Source organism: Rattus norvegicus, chromosome 16 (assembly GCF_036323735.1).
Source record: "Rattus norvegicus strain BN/NHsdMcwi chromosome 16, GRCr8, whole genome shotgun sequence".
Classification (NCBI taxonomy): Eukaryota; Metazoa; Chordata; class Mammalia; order Rodentia; family Muridae; genus Rattus; species Rattus norvegicus.
The window spans coordinates 81445264-81464114 of record NC_086034.1 but is presented as its reverse complement, the minus strand read 5'-3'; the positions used below and the strand labels follow the sequence as shown (position 1 = coordinate 81464114).

The 18851-nt window shown below is 50.3% G+C and overlaps 1 protein-coding gene and 1 long non-coding RNA gene across 3 annotated transcripts; one reads left to right on the top strand and one right to left on the bottom strand.

Moving 5' to 3' along the window:
* Positions 1-853: 853 nt before the first annotated feature.
* Positions 854-2004, bottom strand: LOC134482527 (uncharacterized). The gene is made up of 2 exons (XR_010058754.1): positions 1872-2004; positions 854-1731 (listed from the first exon to the last, which is right to left on the bottom strand). It is a non-coding gene; the product is annotated as an uncharacterized LOC134482527 (long non-coding RNA).
* A 64-nt stretch (positions 2005-2068) lies between these two features.
* On the top strand, positions 2069-12174 carry Cln8 (CLN8, transmembrane ER and ERGIC protein). Of its 2 annotated transcripts, none has more exons than XM_006253394.5 (3): positions 2069-2658; positions 8608-9266; positions 10654-12174. In XM_006253394.5, exons 2-3 carry the CDS (start codon positions 8724-8726, stop codon positions 10975-10977), a joined length of 867 nt encoding a protein of 288 aa, XP_006253456.1. In that variant the 5' UTR covers positions 2069-2658; positions 8608-8723; the 3' UTR covers positions 10978-12174. The 2 variants fall into 2 exon arrangements, with proteins under 2 accessions (XP_006253456.1, NP_001007687.1); NM_001007686.1 differs by having other exon boundaries at positions 2283-2327.
* Positions 12175-18851: the final 6677 nt, after the last annotated feature.

The following is an 18851-nucleotide window of genomic DNA, read 5'->3' as shown; positions in this document are numbered from 1 at the left end:
AATGTCTTCTTTTACTCTCGAGATAAGATAATTCCATCATTTCTCCCCTCCCTTTCCCCCACACATACACCACCCCGCCCCCACCCCTGCTCTTTCAAATTCCCAGCAATAGAATTCTTATTACCCATCCCCTAATGCCTTGTAAGGAAAAAAATCTTTTTATTATTTTATTTGTGTGTATTTCTGGACATGCCACACTGAACATCGATACCCAAGGAACAACGAAATGTCACAATGAGTACATTTTTACTACCGGGAAATGAGTGTTAAATTCTCCTCCCCTCCCCCACACACCACCTCCCTTAAACTCATTCCAATTGCCTTCTCCAAATGGCCCGTGGCACAGTAATGGAGTCTCAAACTTCCTTGAGACTCACCGTGTGCTGGTTATGGTCCTGTGGAATGTTTGTCACAGTGCTTGGGGCAGGCAACTGTAACATCTGGATGGATGGGTGAGCAGTGTGGTGTGGGAGCCTGACACAAGGGAAGCTTAAAGAGTGCTTAGAGGAGGCCTCCAGCCAGGCTGGCCAGATGGAAAGTGAGTTCCTCAACTTGCAGGTGAGGATACAGGGACAGAGGTCAAATGGGAAATGCGTTTGTCTGTAATCAGTCTAACCCAGGCTGGCCTTAATATCAACTCCTTCCCTGAAGATGACCTTTAAGTATTACCAAGCTGTTCTCACATACCCAGATCTCTCTTTTGTTATTTTGACACAGGGTTTCAAGCAGCTCGGGGTGGTCTTGACACTATGTTATTGTTCATACTAGCCAAGTAGAAAGACTAAGCACCAGCCTTGGACTCAGGGGGTGCACCAAATATTGATGGAACCTCAGGGAAATAACAAAACTTGAATGTCAGTGTAAACTCTTTACTGTAAATAGGTGACTCGGTGGTGGCGCTGATTTCCAAAGGGACCCTTATCACATGTCACAGGGGCATAGGGCTGAAGACACAGCTCACTGGCCATTTTATCCATCTTGTGTGATGTTTCTCAAAGGTACTTCTGAAGGTGGCCTGGTTAACTATGTTGCAATTTCTGGGTGTTCCAAGACAAAATCAGAACCAGGAGGCTGGGATTGTACAGGACTCTATTCCTTCTAGAGTCTTTTAAACTAGCTATCCTGCTAATTATCAAGATGGTATGATAAAGGGTTCTGGGGGCGGGCTGTGCTCTGTGGCCACCTTCTGCAATCCAGGGTAGAGGTGGGCAATTGCCCTATCTAGATAAGAGTCTGGCTTTTGAAAACACCTGACTAGCTGACATTGCACAAGGAGTGCAGAGGCCAGATGTGACTCCGGAGTCAGGTTGCTTTTCCTGCTATGCTAGCTGGATGCCGGTTCTCTAAGTGCTGACTTTCTGCTCACTGGACACTATCCTACCTGCCCCAGGTAATTGGTAGGTAATGGGGGTGAACTGTGTTGGGAGGTCTTTGCCTCTCTTGTAATGCTGGCTCTGAACTAGCGTCAGCTCTTAGCAGGTACATGGAGCAGCTCCGCGCGCGCCTCCCAGTCACTTTTTCCTTAGGGACCATATGCCGACACTGTCCTTGTGCAGACAGGAGCTTGCCTGCTGTAGCAAGGGACACAGTCCCGTCCCTTTTGTCCGCGTGAGCATGTATATCGGCTCCAACCAGTCGCTGGGAGTTCCAAGCCATGGCCCTACGTTAGGCAGCACCAATCAGGAGATGCGTGAGCTTGCGTTTCAACTCTGTGCTCTGACGTCAGAGGGCCTAAGGATTTAGGAAAGAGGGGAGGGACAGGGAGTGAAGGGGTGTACATGGGAGGGTCTTGAGGACATGTCCACCCAGAGGATCGTGGAGGGTCAGTTGAGGGGGGGTTGAGGAATTTTTTCCCACGGACCTCTCCGTACCATTCTTCAAGGTTCCAGCACCAACTTAACCCACGATAGTCAAATCTAGCATAGCGCACTGTCAACTGTGTAACTGGCTCCAGGCGCCCCCGCGGCGCTGGATGGGATGGTCCGCACCCCTGAGACTGCCTTGGTAGTGTCCTAGGGAGGCGAGGCTTAGGTCTGTTGTCTTCAGCAGTGCGCGTGCGCAGTAGACAGTGTTTGCTCAGCGCGCGACAGTGTCGTGGGTGATTTCTCTGGCGCTAGGGGCGGGATGGCCCAAACCCTGTGCGCCAGCTGAGGCGGGGACCCAGATGGGCGTGGGGTCCTAGTCACAGGTGCCACGCACCCGCCGGTATCCTGTCCTCTCTGGCTCCTGTCACGGGGTGTGTCTACGGCTCAGGGGTTCCCGGGACAGCGAGTCTGAGCAGCTGAGGGGCCAAGAGGCAGCGCCCCCTTCTGCTCACCTGAATGCAGGTGAGATGCGGAGGGTACCCTGTATACACCCGCCTGCAGCGGGGCTGCCATTGCCTGGCCGCCGGAGGAGGAAGAATTCCCCTGGGTTTGGTGTGTAGGTCATGGGCCAGCAGGGGCGCGGGTAGAGGAGCCAGTCTGGGTCCTATTGGATAGGTCGACCTGGGATGCAAGAGAACGTGGGGCAGCACAGTGGTGAACCAGTCTTGGGGCGAGAGGGACGGGACGCAGGGCTAGGTCAATACAGTGCTAGGGGATGGGGAACTTGAGTGTGGATCATCATGGGACCAGAAGGTGAAAGGCTATGTTGACCAGATCACCCGATCACCGAGAGGTAAGACTGGGCGGTGTCAGCACTTAGTGTAGGGGAGGGAGAATAGGAAGGACACCTTGCTCTCTGCACACCACAGGACGTAACAGGTCCTGGGGCTAGGGTGCTGCCTCAGAAAAGGATGCCTAAGGCCTTTTGGGTTTTAAGACTGTGAGAAGGACAGCTTGGGTGACAGTTCCTTAGTACTGTTTGAAATTCTGTCGGTATTTGTCGGTGTTTATGTATGAAATCTGTAGCTATACACTGGACGTGTTCCCATGTTTTCTATTTTTTATTTAAACTTTTCAGGAAGAGTGTGAGCATTTGGAAGAGGCCACGATTAAGGAAACATCAGATATTTTGAAAATAGGAGATTCCTTTACACCCAACCAAGCCTTCCACGGCTCTCGTTAAACCTGCTCTAGCCTCCTGGTACTTAGTTGTTATGGGAACAGTGCTGGTAGACCTGGGCCTCCCTTTGAGACTCCGAGGAAGTTCTCTCTGAACAGTTCCCTGGGAAATTGAGTACAGAATATCTTAGTGTGATAGTTGGGAATCTGGAGAATCCTGTTAGGATACTAGATTACTAGGTAAATAAATCCCAGTAATGTTTCTCTTAGGCCACTGCGAACCATATGGGAGAGGATTAGTGAGAGGCATTATTGATGTGTTGCTAAAGAAAGAGTAAACAGAGGCCTGTTTACTGTTAATAAAAAGGAAAGGTCTTATCTAGAGAAAGACTGACTCAGCGTGTGCCCAAAACTCGTGGTATTGCTTAGAGCTCTCTCAGAGGATTACGGGTTTCAGTTCTCTATTTCCAGGTTTCTGGGTTTTTTTTTTTGTTTTGTTTTTTTTTTTTCCTCGTTTTGTTAAGCATATATTTCTTTTGGTGACGGGCAAGTATTTTGGCCAGCTGCCTGTGTGTGATTCCGAAAGTGTTAGGAGAGTCGTCATGCTTGTAGTCTATGACATGCTCTATTGATATAGTGACAGCCACTGTGGGACGGTATCTACTGTGAGTAACCGTAAGAGTGCTGAGCTAAGACGTGTGAGTTAGCGTGCGAGTCATGTCCCACTTAATGCTGGGAGGGAGAGACAGGGTCCAGATCTCGGCTCCCCCCCACCCCCAGGTGAGGACCGAACCCAGGGCCTTGCGCTTGCTAGGCAAGCGCTCTACCACTGAGCTAAATCCCCAACCCCCCCTTTTTTTAAAAAGATTTATTTATTTTATATATTCCAGTACACTGTAGCCGTCTTCAGACACACCAGAAGAGGGCATCAGATCCCATTACAGATGGTTGTGAGCCACCATGTGGTTGCTGGGAATTGAACTCAGGACTTCTGGAAGAGCAGTCAGTGCTCTTAACCACTGAGCCATCTCTCCATCCCCTGGTCTCAAGGTTCATTCAGTACAATGACAAATACCAGATCATAGCACAGGCCTAGGGTAGCTGACTCAGAAGCGGGTGTCAGACAGGCTCACAGGCAAGGCTCAGCACTACCATGACAAGCAACAGTCTACAGCACACCCATGGGGTGCCTGATTCAGAAGTGAGTGGCCGAGAAACTCACAGGAGGCAAGGCTTGCAATCTGTCCCATGCTCAGCGCGTCTCAAGCTGCAGCTCCTTCCTTTGGGTCCTCTTAACTTGATGCAGCCAGGGCAACCATCAGTTGTCCTCTGGTCGGAGAGCCGGACAGCACAGTGATCTCCACTGTCAGAGTATCAAAGTCTCTGCCTGCCTGCTGTGAGCCTCTGCTTTCATTGGCTACAAGGAGCGGTCACGAACTAGCATTACATCAGTACATAGTACTTCATTCTTATCTGCTAGACCCGGAGCTGACGTGAGCCGACTGCTTATTCAACTCTTATCTACTACACATGGCCTGGCTGCTCCTCCTTGTAACATCCAACCCAGTCCTGTTCTAATTTCTCATTAACATGAGCTCTACATCTAAACACAAAACCTGTGAGTGCAGTGAACCCACAGCCTTTTGGACCATGGTTCCCCACTGTGGGAAGAGAAATCAGGAAAACTTACAGTGCCCCAGAGGCCACACCCGAGTGGAGATTATAAAGCTACTGGGTGCTCTGTTGGTGGTAGATGGTGTGTCTCATGGTTGAGTGGAGGGGAAAACAAAGGAAAGGAGACCATGGCTATTCCTAGGTATGGCTGAGGAGAGATTATTTATTGTAGATATGAGGGAGAACACAACCAGAGGCAGAGGTAGCTGGGAGAGTCCAGAGTGAACATGACCCCGAGTCGGGTCATGTGAGGAGAGTGGGTGGGAAGAGGGGAGAGCAAGCCCCTCAGCGTAGACAAGATAACTGGATTATATAGGGAAGGGCAGCCCAGCTCCTGAGCTAGAGAAATTTAGAGTAGGGGTAGGGTGTGTCAGCCAGGAGAACCCTGTATGGGGACTGAGGGATGCTGGGAGAATCTAGTGGCCAGTGTTGGCCCTGAGGTGTTATCAGAGAGCAGCGTCCGGCGCCTGTATGCTTTTCCACTGTGCAGTGTGCTTTACACAGTAAGCAGCACGGAGGAGTCCTCAACATAGAGCGTGGGGTGAAACAGGCGTGCAGAAGGCGACCTCAGTGACCCCTTCTTTACCTTTCTTGTGTGAGAGGGATGTGGTCAGTTTGAGGAGCAGACATAAATGCAAAAGGAGAACCGAGCTGGTCCTCTACTCATCTTCTGCCTACTGGGCACAGCTGTGACTCTGTAGAGGGACCCAGCAGGGCATCCCCAGGGAGGGATGGCCAGCAGATGCCAACACCAGACAGGCTGCCCGCAGCCAGATCATAGCCTGTTACTCTCACGGCTGAGGAACCTGACTTTGCTGCCGACTCCCCGGATGAAGGATGCTGATTGGTGATGTTAATTTCGAAGACAACGCAGGCTGCTCGGAGCCTTGCGAATGTTGTCCTGTAGAAACACGCACGTAGCAGGAGGTGTCGAGCATGAACGGAGTGTGATGTGGGTTCTGGTGTGCAACCCATCACTTCTGTAGCTGTTCAGCACCTTTTCTGAGACGGCCAGGAGGTCTGTTCGGCTGTGTCTATGTCATTAACTGTCTTAGCAAGAGTTTCTATCCCTGCACAAAACATCACGATCAGGAAGCAAGCTGGGGAGGAAAGGGTTTATTCAGCTTACACTTCCACATCGATGTTCATCACCAAAGGAAGTCAGGACTGGAACTCGAGCAGGTCAGGAAGCAGGAGCTGATGCAGAGGCCATGGAGGGATGTTACTTACTGGCTTGCTTCCCCTGGCTTGCTCAGCTTGCTGTCTTATAGAACCCAAGATCACCAGCCCAGGGATAGCACCACCCACAATGGGCTGGGCCCTCCCACGCTTGATCAGTAATTGAGAAAATGCCTTACAGCTGGGTCTCATGGAGGCATTTCTTCAAGGGAGGCTCCTTTCTCTGTGATAACTCCAGCTTGTGTCAAGTGGACACACCAAACCAGCCGGTACAGTGACTGCTGGATGTGCAGTGCTCCCTTTGTATGCCCTTGCTCTAAAGGTACCTGTAAGATTCAGAGCTCTTCTCTCTCTGGTGAAGACGGAACAGACTGCTTGGTGTGCCTGAAGCAGTGGGTGCTTCAAACTCTATTATCCTGTTTGTCCAGGGGTCAGCCACTGTGCTCAAGGAAGCCATGGGAACCCACTCAGCTGGGCCATCTTTGATCCGCTGATCCTGATGCTCTAGGGTTTCTCCTGCTCTGATCAAACCAGAACCTTGTTGAGACGGTAATCGAGTCCCTTGATTTAGGAAGTGGAGCGAGTAGAGATTTCCAGAGTTGGGGGTCCACCCAGATCAAGGGCCAGGCTGCACAGGAGCAGACATCTTGGCCACCAGTACAGTGACGCAATTACAGCAAAACGGGAACTTGCTCCCAGTCTCATGACTTGCGGACCAAGGCAAAATGGGGGCCTTTTTCCCCTCCAGATCTAGAAAGGAAGATCTGCCTTCCCTCCTAGCCCTAGACTGGACATTAATATGTCTGGGTTACAGAGTGGAAAGTACTCAGCTAGGTGGGGGAGGGAGTGGTTACGTGTTCAGAGCTCCATTCTCAGAAAAAGAAAAAAAAATGGAGAGCCAATACTAAGGCCAGGTACTTCAGCCCTGTGGGAATGTGTTAGATTTTTGTGTCAGAGTAACTTCGGAGTCACTGGGAGCGTGAAATAAACTAGTGTAGCTGCAAAGCAGGGGCATGGGCCGCAGGTGTAGGCTGTGCACGGAGCAGCCTCTAGGTCGCCACCTCTAGAGAGCATTTCTGTGTGCCTGGAAAAACACACTGGGGACAGCGACACAGGGCTCCCAGGATTGCAGGGGATCCATGGCTATCAGAGTTGGGCCCACACAGCTGAATCCTGTGTTCATGTAAGGGGAAAACCAGCACTCAGGATGTTGGCCTTGGCTATAGGTCCACTGCCAATTACGTGTGTAATGGCTACTGACTCTTTGTCCTTCGGCATGGGCCCTGTCACTGGAGCTTAGCCTGAGCCACGTGCTCTGGTCTTTTCTGTGGCTGCAAAATTAGCATAGATAGAAAGTTACTGCAGTGCTTCTGGTACTTACTCTGTGGCCTCACCGGTGGCTGCAGAGCCCTGTAATGTTCTGGTTCTGCCCCACCAAGCAGCTCTGAGGAAGCGCTCCCCCACCCCCACCCTCCGAGGAAGCAGGGTCAGGGTTGGTCCCTCCTGCTGTGGGACCGGCTTTCTGTGGCCGACACTGATTCTGGAAGTGAAAGAACCATTAGGTCTCAAAATTCCCTCCAGCCTCGAGACTCTTGCTTTTACGGTTCCACAGACACAGTAGGCTGCAGCTGAGATATGACCCTTTGTTGTTTATGAACAATTTAGAATCTGTGCATGCATTCCAACAAGTATTTCACGAGGGCCTACTGTGTGCCAGCCATCATACACAGTGGAGTTATAAAGGTGGACAGGCTGGCCCTCTGCCTCTGCCTCTGCCTCTGCCTCTGCCTCTGCCTCTGCCTCTGCCTCTGCCTCTGCCTCTGCCTCTGCCTCTGCCTCTGCCTCAGAGGGCTGGTGTGATACAGGCTGAGGCTAAGTACTGGAGTGCAGCTCAGGTTTGGTCCCGGAGGGCATGCGAATTTGTATGAAGGCCATCATGAGAGCATTAGACCCACTGCCTGGTGCTTCTCCACAGACTAGAGGGCATGTGAGGCAAACGGATTTAAGCTAGCCCGTCAGGGCCAGGGGCAGGAGGCCATGTGCAGAGAGATTTGAACTCAGAACCCGAGAGCTGAAGCATTGAGCAAAGTGCAGGAAAGTTTGAGGCCGGGGGCCCAGGGAAGTAAGCAAGCCCCACCTGAACGCCAATAGGTCCCGCAGACTTACTCTGGTAGTTCTATTAGCCCTACAGAGGAACCAAAACCCTTCAGCCTCTGGATTGTGTAGTTTATAACCAGGCTGCTGCAAAGATTATAACTGAGACTGGAGCTCTATGGGAAAAGCTTTGCCCCCATGTCCAGGTTAGTACCTGCCTCCCTTCGTGATGAGCATCTCGGATTCCTCTTACTCGCTCTCTTGTGCTCTCTGTTAGGTACCTCGCAGGGTTTATGAATCTTTGTAAACATAAGAGTGAGGCAGAGGGAGCTGGAGAGATGGCTCAGTGGTTAAGAGAAGCGACTGCTCTTCCAGAGGTCCTGAGTTCAAATCCCAGCAACCACATGGTGGCTCACAACCATCTGTAATGAGATGGGATGCCCTCCTCTGGTGTGTTTGAAGACAACAACTTATATATAATAAATAAATAAATCTTAAAAAAAAAAAAAGAGTGAAGCGGAGCATTTGAGAAACACTTCTCACACCTTTGTCCTGCGGTGGGGGTGGGGCCGAGGGTCGGGGGAGTGGGCGGGTAGACTGCGTGGGAGGAAGGCAGTGGTGTTTCTGGCCCTCACGTTTCTTCTGAGTCAGCACAGCGTGAACTTTCTTTCTTCAGGTTGAGGATGGGTACCCGATGACCCTCGAGACAGCTTCGCTGAAAGTGAGGAGTGGTGTCAAGCCCAGCTGCCCCGTGTTGGCCCCAGGGACACTCCTGGCATCCAGATTAAGATCATGACTCCTGTGAGCAACCATGGCGTTGCGGAGAGCATTTTTGACCTGGACTATGCTTCCTGGAAGATTCGATCAACTCTAGCAGTAGCTGGCTTTGTCTTCTACCTGGGCGTCTTTGTGGTCTGCCACCAGCTTTCGTCCTCCCTGAATGCCACCTACCGCTCTCTGTTGGCCAAAGAGAAGGTCTTCTGGAACCTGGCTGCGACGCGCGCTGTCTTCGGCATCCAGAGCACAGCCGCAGGCCTGTGGGCGCTGCTGGGAGACCCCGTGCTCTACTCTAACAAGGCTCTCGGGCAGCAGAACTGGTGCTGGTTCCACATCACCACTGCCACGGGATTCTTCTTCTTCGAGAATGCGGCCGTTCACCTGTCCAACCTGTTCTTCCGTACTTTTGACCTGTTTCTGGTCGTCCACCACCTCTTTGCCTTTCTTGGGTTCCTTGGGTCAGCGGTCAATCTCAGAGCTGGCCACTACCTAGCCATGACCACTTTGCTCCTAGAGATGAGCACGCCCTTCACCTGCGTTTCCTGGATGCTCCTGAAGGTGAGTGCGTCCTGAGGGGTTGGCGGGGGTGGGGGGGGAATCCTGTGGCTGCCTGCAGGACTGGATTGTCACTGGGACCTGCCTTAGGACCTGTGCAGTAAGACATCACCTGGCTGAATATAGCTTCTTCTCATTTATGTGTTTGTTTAATTGGTATTTTTTAAAGATTTATTTATGTATTATATAAAAGTATACTATAGCTGTAGGTGTCTTTAGACAACACCATCAGATCCCATTACAGATGGTTGTGAGCCACCATGTGGTTGCTGGGATCTGAACTCAGGACCTCTGGAAGAGCAGTCAGTGCTCTTAACCACTGAGCCATCTCTCCAGCCTGGACTTGGTGTTTCAAGACAGGTTTTCTTTGTATCCTTGGTTGGCTACCCCAGAACTAGCTCTGTAGACCAGGCTGGCCTCCCAAGTGCTGGGATTAAAGGCCTGCACCACCACCACCCAACACTCAGCTTCTTAAATTTTAGTCTTATAAGAGTTAGAAGAAAGATCAGTGGCTCTTGGGACTAAGTCCCTAGTGTTATATGTCTTAGAAAGCATTATTTCTTTTTACCTCAGTGCTTTCTGAAGAGATCTATTTGTGATATTCTATACACTCAAAGGGCCACCCCTTAAGTCAGTGACTCAGGGTGAGGGGATTGTTACAACACATCATGTATCTTTACAGTGATGTGAGAGCAACTTTCTTTTCTTTTGTTTACTGAATTCAGAAGTTGGTTCCTGGTCTCTGACCCAGTGGCCCTTGCCTTCTGAGCTTCCTGAACTCCAGGAAACTGGGCCCAGCGGTCCCATCACCAGCCACTGAGTTCCTAGATTCTGTTCACACAGGGCACAGTCCCATCGTGGAGGGAGCAGCTGCCCCATCGGTGCCGGGGCTGGCTGTCTGGGGAGGCCTGAAGGCTGACATCAGGAAGCACCTGGTGTAGGTTGGGTGGCTGGGCTTGGCTTTATGTCCGTGGCAGGCCATCAAGGGCCTCTTAGCTTCAGTGACAGCTGCCGAAATTCACTTCTGTGCTCACGGCACGGTGTTATACCAAGTCCATTTTAACCTTCACCCCAAGGCCCTCTGCGGTGAAACAGGCCCTAACAGAACCAGGTCACTCAGTCTATCCAAATTGCTCCAGGGTGCGTTATGCCTGGATAAGCACGTCCCGTCCAGTTGATGTGTGTTCATTCAAGACAGAAAGATTTGAGTTTTGCCTTTAGCGTAGGAAGGCCAGCCCGGTAAGGCTTTTATGTTCCCTCGGAGTCCAGCCCAGGAGAGCAAACGCTGGTGAGACAGACGCCTATGGCTTTGAGCTGAGTTCCGGCGCGGGAAGGTCACAGGATGCCTTTTACCTTTTCACACTGACACTTGGGTCCGCTTCGTCCACAGGCTGGCTGGTCACACTCCCTGTTCTGGAAGGTGAACCAGTGGCTGATGATCCACATGTTTCACTGCAGAATGATCCTTACCTACCACATGTGGTGGGTGTGCTTCCAGCACTGGGACGCCCTCGCCAGCAGCCTGTACCTGCCCCACTTGGCGCTGTTCCTCTTCGGGCTGGCCCTGCTCACAGTCATCATTAACCCTTACTGGACACACAAGAAGACCCAGCAGCTTCTCAATCCCGTGGATTGGAACTTTGCACAGCCGGAAGCCAAGGGCGACCGGCAAGAAAGGACCAATGGCCAGGTGCCTCGGAAAAAGAGGCTGTAGCGCCCACCCAGGGACCCCGGTGGCTGGCGACGCCAGTCGGCGAGCCGCGGTCACACGGACAGTGACTTTTCACGTACGGATGTGGACGAGAGTGAGTTTGGATCTAGGTGACTACTAACTTGTTCTTTAGTACTAATTCTAAAGTACCCATGAAGTATTGTTGGGGCCTTGACGTGCCTGCAAGAGGTCTTTGCCATCATGACCTTCCTCCGAGTCCTCCGGCCCGGGCCCAACCACAGCCTATCTGCCAAGGTGGTGTTAGGGAAGGAGCTGTGGCGGCCACGTGTGCAGGCAGCCGAGGAGGCCAGTCTGGATCCCCGAGAGGATTCATTAGGAAGGACCCCCGCGTGGGTGTGGACGTGCCTTATTTGGAAGTCACGTACTTTTTCGTTGCAACGAATCGACCCTAAGAAAATGTTTACTAGCATGTGGGATTTTTTTTTAAGCCCGCGGCCATGCACTGCCCTCTGGTGGCCAGAGGCGGAAGGACACAGTTATGGTAAGGGGCTCTTGGTGGTGGCTTACTAGAGTCTGTCCACCCTTCCTGGCGCCGTGGCGGTGTGAAATCTTGTACTTCAAAAACAACAACAATAACCACAAAACCCAAGGAACCTAATAACCTCTTTTTTAAATGAGAATTTTTAGTGATGTATTTCTTAATTGACAGAATAAGGTGTCTGGATCTTTGAGCTATTTCTAATTGACCGAAGTGGCTACCCTGCTCTGTCTTTCCCCTCTAGGCTGTGAGGGGGTCCTACACTCAGAGATGCTCGTCCTGAGTTGCTAGGGCCCAGATGATGAGCACTGTTTGCGGGTTAGACCTCCAGACCCTGGCCAGCAATGCTCTCGGTGGACACAAAAACTTTTCCCAGAGAACAATTGTACAGGGTTTTTTGTTTTGTTTTGTTTTGTTTTTGTCAAAACTACCTGTGAAATGGTGGTTGCTCTTGAAAATCATGTGTGACTTCCGCCTGCCATGGATTGCCGGCCTTGGCATATTTTGCGTGTTAGCCCTTTAACTTTTATCAGGATGTATGACGCCTATTTATTTCGGTCTAAGAAAGCCCTTACCTTGCGTTCCTAAGATTATCAACTGAAAACCCCATAGCCCCCAGGTCTGCTTTGTCGAGGCTCCAGCCTGGCGGTTTTTAACTGGGCAGAAGTTTAATAAAACGACAGCTCTTTCCAAAACCCAAACACGCTTCCTGTCTGATAACGTGAGCTGAGGTCCACTGAGTGTCTGAGAACACTCCGCCTGTCCTGAACATATTGACAAGCCTTCATGGGACCAGGATGCGGATGGGGAGTGTCTCAGTCGGGGTTCCTACTCCTGCACAAAACATCGTGACCAGGAAGCAAGCTGGGGAGGAAAGGGTTTATTCAGCTTACACTTTTCTCCATTGTTGTTCATCACCAAAGGAAGTCAGGACTGGAACTCAAGCAGGGCAGGAAGCAGGAGCTGATGCAGAGACCATGGAGGGATGTTATTTACTGGCTTGTTCCCCTGACTTGCTCAGCCTGCTTTCTTATAGAACCCAGGACCACCAGCCTAGGGATGGCACCACCCACAATGGGCTGGGCTCTCCCACCTTGATCACTAATTGAGAAAATGCCTTACAGCTGGGTCTCATGAAGGCATTTCCTCAAGGGAGGCTCCTTTCTCCATGATAACTCCAGCTTGTGTCAAGTTGACACACAAGCAGCCAGTACAGGGAGTTCATCTGACTTTCTCTGGCCTCTAATAGGAGCGTGACCTCATGTTACATCCTCTGTCTTCATGTGTGTCAGCTGAGTGGCATTCTGTAGCTCAGGAGGGTCGAGCAGAGACCAACCATTTCTAGTTTTGTAGGCTGCAAGTCCAAAGTCCAGGGCTGGCAGCTTCAGTCAGGAAGAGGCCCAGTCCGTCCTACATGGAATGTTTCTTTACCCCCAGGAGTAAGTCATGCCACGTGTCTAAGGAGCAGAAGGGCTAAAAAAGGCACAGGAAGCCCAAGTTAGTTTCCTGGAGGCCTTTATACGGATTACTGACTGGACACAAGGTGATTTATGTATTTTCTTTGCCTGGGGCTGAGGCTCACTGTGGAGGCTGGTGACTGGGAGGAGGCCCTTCCCTATCCCCTACCATGGATGTAATGTGTCAACATAACCTTAGAGTGACACATTCAAATGCTAGTACAAAAAGAACGTTGCCACACCCCATGTCAGTAAGATGTCACCAGCTCCATGAGGGCTGATAGCTCTTGTTCCCTGTAGAGAGAATATTTTGTGTTCTGTAGGGATGCATCTCCTGTCAATTAAAAAGTCTATGACCTACAGCTTAGGAAAAAAAATAGAAGATGGGACATCTGGGAGGCAGAAAGACTTCTGGGATAGAGCCAGGCAGGAGATTGTCTGAGAAGACGTGAGGAGACAGACGTGAGGGGACAGACATATAGTACCTGAACACAGGTAGCCAGCCACACAGCAAAATGTACATTAAAATAAATTTTAAGTTATGATTCTAGTCAGAGAAGAGCCTAGCTATATGGCCAAGGTATTTTGTAAATATATTTTGAGGGGTTGGGTATTTAGCTCAGTGGTAGAGCGCTTGCCTAGCAAGCGCAAGGCCCTGGGTTCGGTCCCCAGCTCAAAAAAATAAATTAAAAAAAAAATATATATGTATATATGTATGTATGTATATATATATTGAATCCGAGCCTTATTTCGGAGAGCATGGGAGGACCAGACATAACTTTGACAGTTCCCTGACCATTTCCAGATATGGCTGCCCAGACACTGACTGGCAAGTGATGGGATGATCCAACAAATGGAAGGAATCTTCTGTCTCCCAAGCGGGGTCCTGGCAGAAGACATGCTAACCCAGAAGTAGACAGTGTTTGCTGAGGGCATACTCAATAAAGTGAGCCAGGGTAGGAGGCCAGGAAGCCAGTTCCACCTCAGACAGCCAGGAGGGCCCAGGGACAGGCAGGTGGCCATTACCGGAACTCCGAGAAGAGCCTTTCCTTCCATGGCAAGGGTGTACAAACACAGACCACTGAGCCTGTCACACAAATTGAGACATGGGAAACATTTCTTTTGTTAACTCTATGAAGTGTTTTACAAACTAACATTCACAGGGTGCTTAGAGGGTTTGCAGCAGGAATTCGCCCCTTGGGATGGGAAACTGGGCAGTGAGGCTGTTGATTCCATTTCACGCTGAGAACCAGGCTGCCTGCTTCCAGTCTCAGGCGGTGTCTGAGCCTCGCCTTTCTTCAACACTGGCTGTCTGTGGCCCCCAGGCCATCTAAGGGCCTACTGCTGCAGGAGGAAGGGGAGCCCCCTAGGATCTCAGTTCTGCAGGCCCCATAAGACTCACCTAGGAGAAAACCAACACAAGACACAATTGTCGTTAATGCTTGTTATGTTTAAGTCAACTCTTTGTCTACATTTTTGTTTTGTTCTAATGAGACGGGGATATTAATTCAATGTTATTCAATGAATTCAATACCCTTTTTTGAGCCCTATCCTCCATTTCAGTAACTGGCATGCACGAACACATTTTTATTTCTGTTACAAATTTTTAATTGCCTAGGGTTAGAGATATAGTTCAGTGGTAAATGTTCGGATTATATACGCTAGTCCCTGGGCTCCAGCCACAGAATCACAAATAAAAAATAATAGTTACAAAAGAACTCCAACTGCTGGGACTGGATGTCCCTGGGCAGGGTGGCACCAAAAGGGGGGTTTCCCCTTCTCTAACATACATACATAAACATTAAAAAAAAAAAAAAAGGAACCTCCTTTCTCTGATGACTCCACATGGGCCTGCCTCTGCTGTGACTTCTCTCACAGCATAGCCTCAGCGCTGGGTGCAGAGGACCAAGCCCTGCTGTCTTTGGAGTCCTGAGTTCTGGATGTCTCTCAGACACAGAGCACTCTAGCTTCCGGTTCTGACTACCCCCGTCCCCCCCCAAACCCAGCCCTCCTCCCTGTACATCTCTGACGTTTGCTGTCGTGCTGTCGTGCTAGGTTATATTTGGTGAGTTCATTGTTCTGCTGCAGTCTGTTGATGGCACGTGTTTCCTGTTAGTTCACTACAGTAAACAAACAGCCCCAAACTCGCCAAAATAGTTAAAAAGTGAACCAAAAGTTGAAACCCTTAGTTATTACTAAAAATTATAGATGCAAGGTCTTTCTATCAAAAAGTTCGCTGCCAAAAATTTAAAGTTATAATCCCAGGTAACTTACACAGATGACATTATTGTGTTGGTTTTCAAAACTGCTCTGTGACCAGCGCACCTCAGGGCAGGTTCTCTGGAGGAACGCAGCAGGCTAGCTCCACCCAGAAACATTGTTTCTTTACAAAACAGAGGAGGGACTGCCTTGCTGCAGAGCCAGAGATGGGCCAGAGGCTCCTCCCATGTGTGTTCCCCTTAGCTCGAGACTAGCTCAAATGCAGAGCTCCAAGCAGCTCAGGAAAAGAACTCATTTACTAAACGTGGCTTTCATTTCTTATTTTGAGGTTCTTGTTTTGGCTCAGCCACCCCAAACTCCTGGCCAGTTGACCCTCTGTAGTGGTTCCCTGTATCCCTGGCCACCCTTGGGTTCTCACATCATGGAACTGACCAGCAAGTGTGGAGGGACTGCTAGAACATATGCTTTTCTTCTCATAGGAGAGTGAGCCAGGAAAACAGGGGGCCTCCCCATTCCCTGTCCCTTTCTGCCTGGTGTAGTAATATCTGCAGGGACAGGCAGGGACAGAGGATGCAAGCCAGAACACTCATCCCACTAGGGGCAGCAGGGTGCGATTACTGAATCCTCCCTATCATTTCAGGAGCCAGGCTCTGAGTTTAAAGTCAGTTACTCGGTTTCATTTTCTTTTGTTTCTGGCTTTTTATTTGTTTAGTAGAAAAGGGGGAAAATAAAAACAGAAATCAAAAGCTTTTAGTTGACTTTTTCCCCTTCCAGTTTGTCAATTCTGTCCATGTTAAAGCTTTTCTCCTTCCCAGACACTCTCCCTCCCTCCCTCCCCTGTCTCTGCCTCCCCTCTCTCTGTTTCCCATTTGTCCCCCCTTTTCTCTCTGGAGGTGGGTCTCCCAATATTTCCCAGGCTGGCCTGAAAGTGGGCTCAAGGAATCCTCCTGCCTGCTCATCTCTTCTGTGTACTCTCAAGTACTCAGTGCTTATGTCCTAAGGACAGAAACATTTTCTCATGTAACCACTCCAACCCAGCCGGAGTCCAGGCTCTCTTTGTTGTTGATTTGGTTTGCTTTGCTTTTCAAGGCTGTTTCCCTGTGTACCCTTGGATGTCCCACAACTCACTCTGTAGACCAGGCCAGCCTTGAACTCAGAGATCTTCCTGCCTCTGCCTCCCAAGTGCTGGGGTTAAAAGCCTGCATCACCACCACCTGGCTAGTCCAAGTTTTTGTTTTGTTTTGTTTTGTTTTTTAATCTAATTATACCCTGACATTTCCTTCCTGCATTTCCTGCCATTCCAGGACCGTTGAGTCCTGTCCTCTGTGTGGGTGGTGTGGTTTCTCAGCCTCTGCAGGAGTTGGGAGTTAACTCCCTCCCTGTGCTGTTTGGTAGGCTGTTCGCAGGATGTGTTCAAGGCTCACAGCTGACGAGAGCACTGGGTAAAGCTGGTGTTCTGTGGCGTGGCGTGTCCGTTCACAGATCTTTATCTGTTGGTGACCCCCGATTAAGACAAGCAACCCGAGTCCTTCAGACATAGGCTGTAAGGAATTTCCTAGACAGAGTGGAATAGTCTAGTCTTATCTCACTCTGGGACAGTCTCGGCGAGTGAGATCTTGAGTAGGCATGCAGATAAAGCCAGAGGAGGGCTGTTTAGATGCCAGTGAGCCCTGGCACTGGCATTATGTAAAGGACCCCGAGGATTGGAGCTTCTCTGGAAAATTCCAAGCTGTGGATGAGGACAGTTAATGGCATCAGCGGGGTCGCCTGTGAGTGAGACTCCTCGCTCTGATAATTGAGGCTTGCAGCTAAATCCGCACATTGCGTATTTTCCCCGTCTTTCTATGTTGCAGTACGCAAGGTGGAGGAGATTGGAACTGCCCTTTCCTCTTCTGGGCCAAACTAGATAAAGCCAGTTCCTAACCCCCGGGGGAGTTTTCCTAGGTTTCTGTAGAACAGTGAGCAAGGAAGCCAAGATTCCAGATACAGTCTAGTTGTGTGCTGTCAGCATTCCAGGACTTGTGGTTCGTGGCTGTTTTTCTTTGTGTATATGAAATGTGAAGTGCTCTAAGGAACTGTCTAGAATTACATCCAATGCGGTGTAATAGCTTCTGAGAAGCTGTGGGCTTTTATTGTTGTTAAGGTGGAGAAAGCTCCATCCTCCTGCCTCAGCTTGCCTGTCCTAATAATTCTGTTTGTTTAGTTTATGACTATGACTGTTTTGACTGCATATATGTCTATGCACCACCTGGGTGCCTGTGCCTGAAGAAGCCAGAAGAGGACGGCAGACCTGGAACTGGAGTTACAGTTTCAAGCTGCCCCGTGGGTGCTGGAAATCAAACCCAGGTCCTCTGGGAGAACATCAGTGCTTTTAATCATTGAGCTGCCTCTCCAGCCATAGCTAATCATTCTTTAAGTGCATCAGTGGAAATTGTTTTCTGTCGTATCTCTTTCTGCATATCTTAAAAACACAAATATGGAACTTACATGCCAAGGGAACATGTTCAAACAGGGTCACCACGTCTGCCCTGATATAACCCAAACTCAGACTAAGGCAGGTCCTTGAGCGAGGCAGAAGCACGCAGACCTGTGAGGCTTCTGTGCGAACAGAGGATTAGCATTCACTGGCCTTACTTTCTGGGAATTAGCAAGCTTCTGAGAGGAACGGAAAGACTACACTGGTTGTTGTTGGGTAATGCTAGCATGAAATTATAGGCTGGACTCCGGATACAGTGGAGAAGGGGTATTCTAGGCCGGGCTGGATACACAGTTGGCTCTGTTTCCCAAAGCCTAACAGGAGAGGCCACACCTCAGCCTGCATTTCCTGAGGTGAAGTGGAGGTCAGGACCCCTGGGCTTTGGGCCTTCCCAAGCTCCACCTTCCCAGCACCCAGACACCCACTTCCACTTCCGGAACTCCCAGAGCCCTTCCCTGAGCTTCCGCACATCCTGAGTGACCCTCCACCCTGTGACAGAAGACGCTTCCCTGACTTTGGGCCTCTTCCTTAAAAGGTCCTGAGCAGCTGGCGTGAATCTTACAACTTCTGGGTTACTACCAATTGTGCAGGCGTGCGTGACCCCGGCATAACTACAAAACACGGCTCTCATTTCAAAGTGAGCAAGAAGTAGTTTGCTCTGGGCCAGATACAGCTCAGGAGAACAGATCGGGCAGACGGCTACAGTTACAGTTACAGTTACAGTTACAGTTATGGCCTGATCTACCTGGTGGACAAGGACACCAGCTGGATGGGCTGCAGGACAGCAGGTCCTGTCACATGACATTAGCTTTAGGGCTGGTGGAAGCCAATGATCTGCCAAGCAGTACAGTCTAACCTGTTGTAGACACATTTCCTTCTAACTGAAGCATTTCCTCTTAGAGGGAGGGTGTAGGGCTCTAGCAGCTAAGGAAACTTGCCAGGAGGAGGGAGGTCAGAAGATTCACAGAGTTGCTCTCCGCTCTCCAATGCTATAAAGGCAGAAAGCGATTGCTCTGTAGAGGGGAATGCCTTCTGTGGAACTGCCTGCAACGTGTGCACGGGGCTCTAAGGGAGCTTTTGTGAGCTATGGCCTGAACTCAGGTGGAGGCTCGGCCATGCAGCTGCGAATGAGTCACCCATGCTCCTTTAGGTTACCCCAGGAAACTCAGTGCTTCGTCTGCCTATGGTGGATCCTGTCTTCCCAGGTTAAAAACTCACAAAGCGT

Excerpts from the sequence above, each read along its gene's own strand:
- Cln8 (XM_006253394.5), top strand. The coding sequence starts at position 8,724 with ATGACTCCTGTGAGCAACCATGGCGTTGCGGAGAGCATTTTTGACCTG. Across the intron at positions 9,267-10,653 it reads TTTCCTGGATGCTCCTGAAG|GCTGGCTGGTCACACTCCCT; the intron begins GTGAGTGCGTCC and ends CTTCGTCCACAG.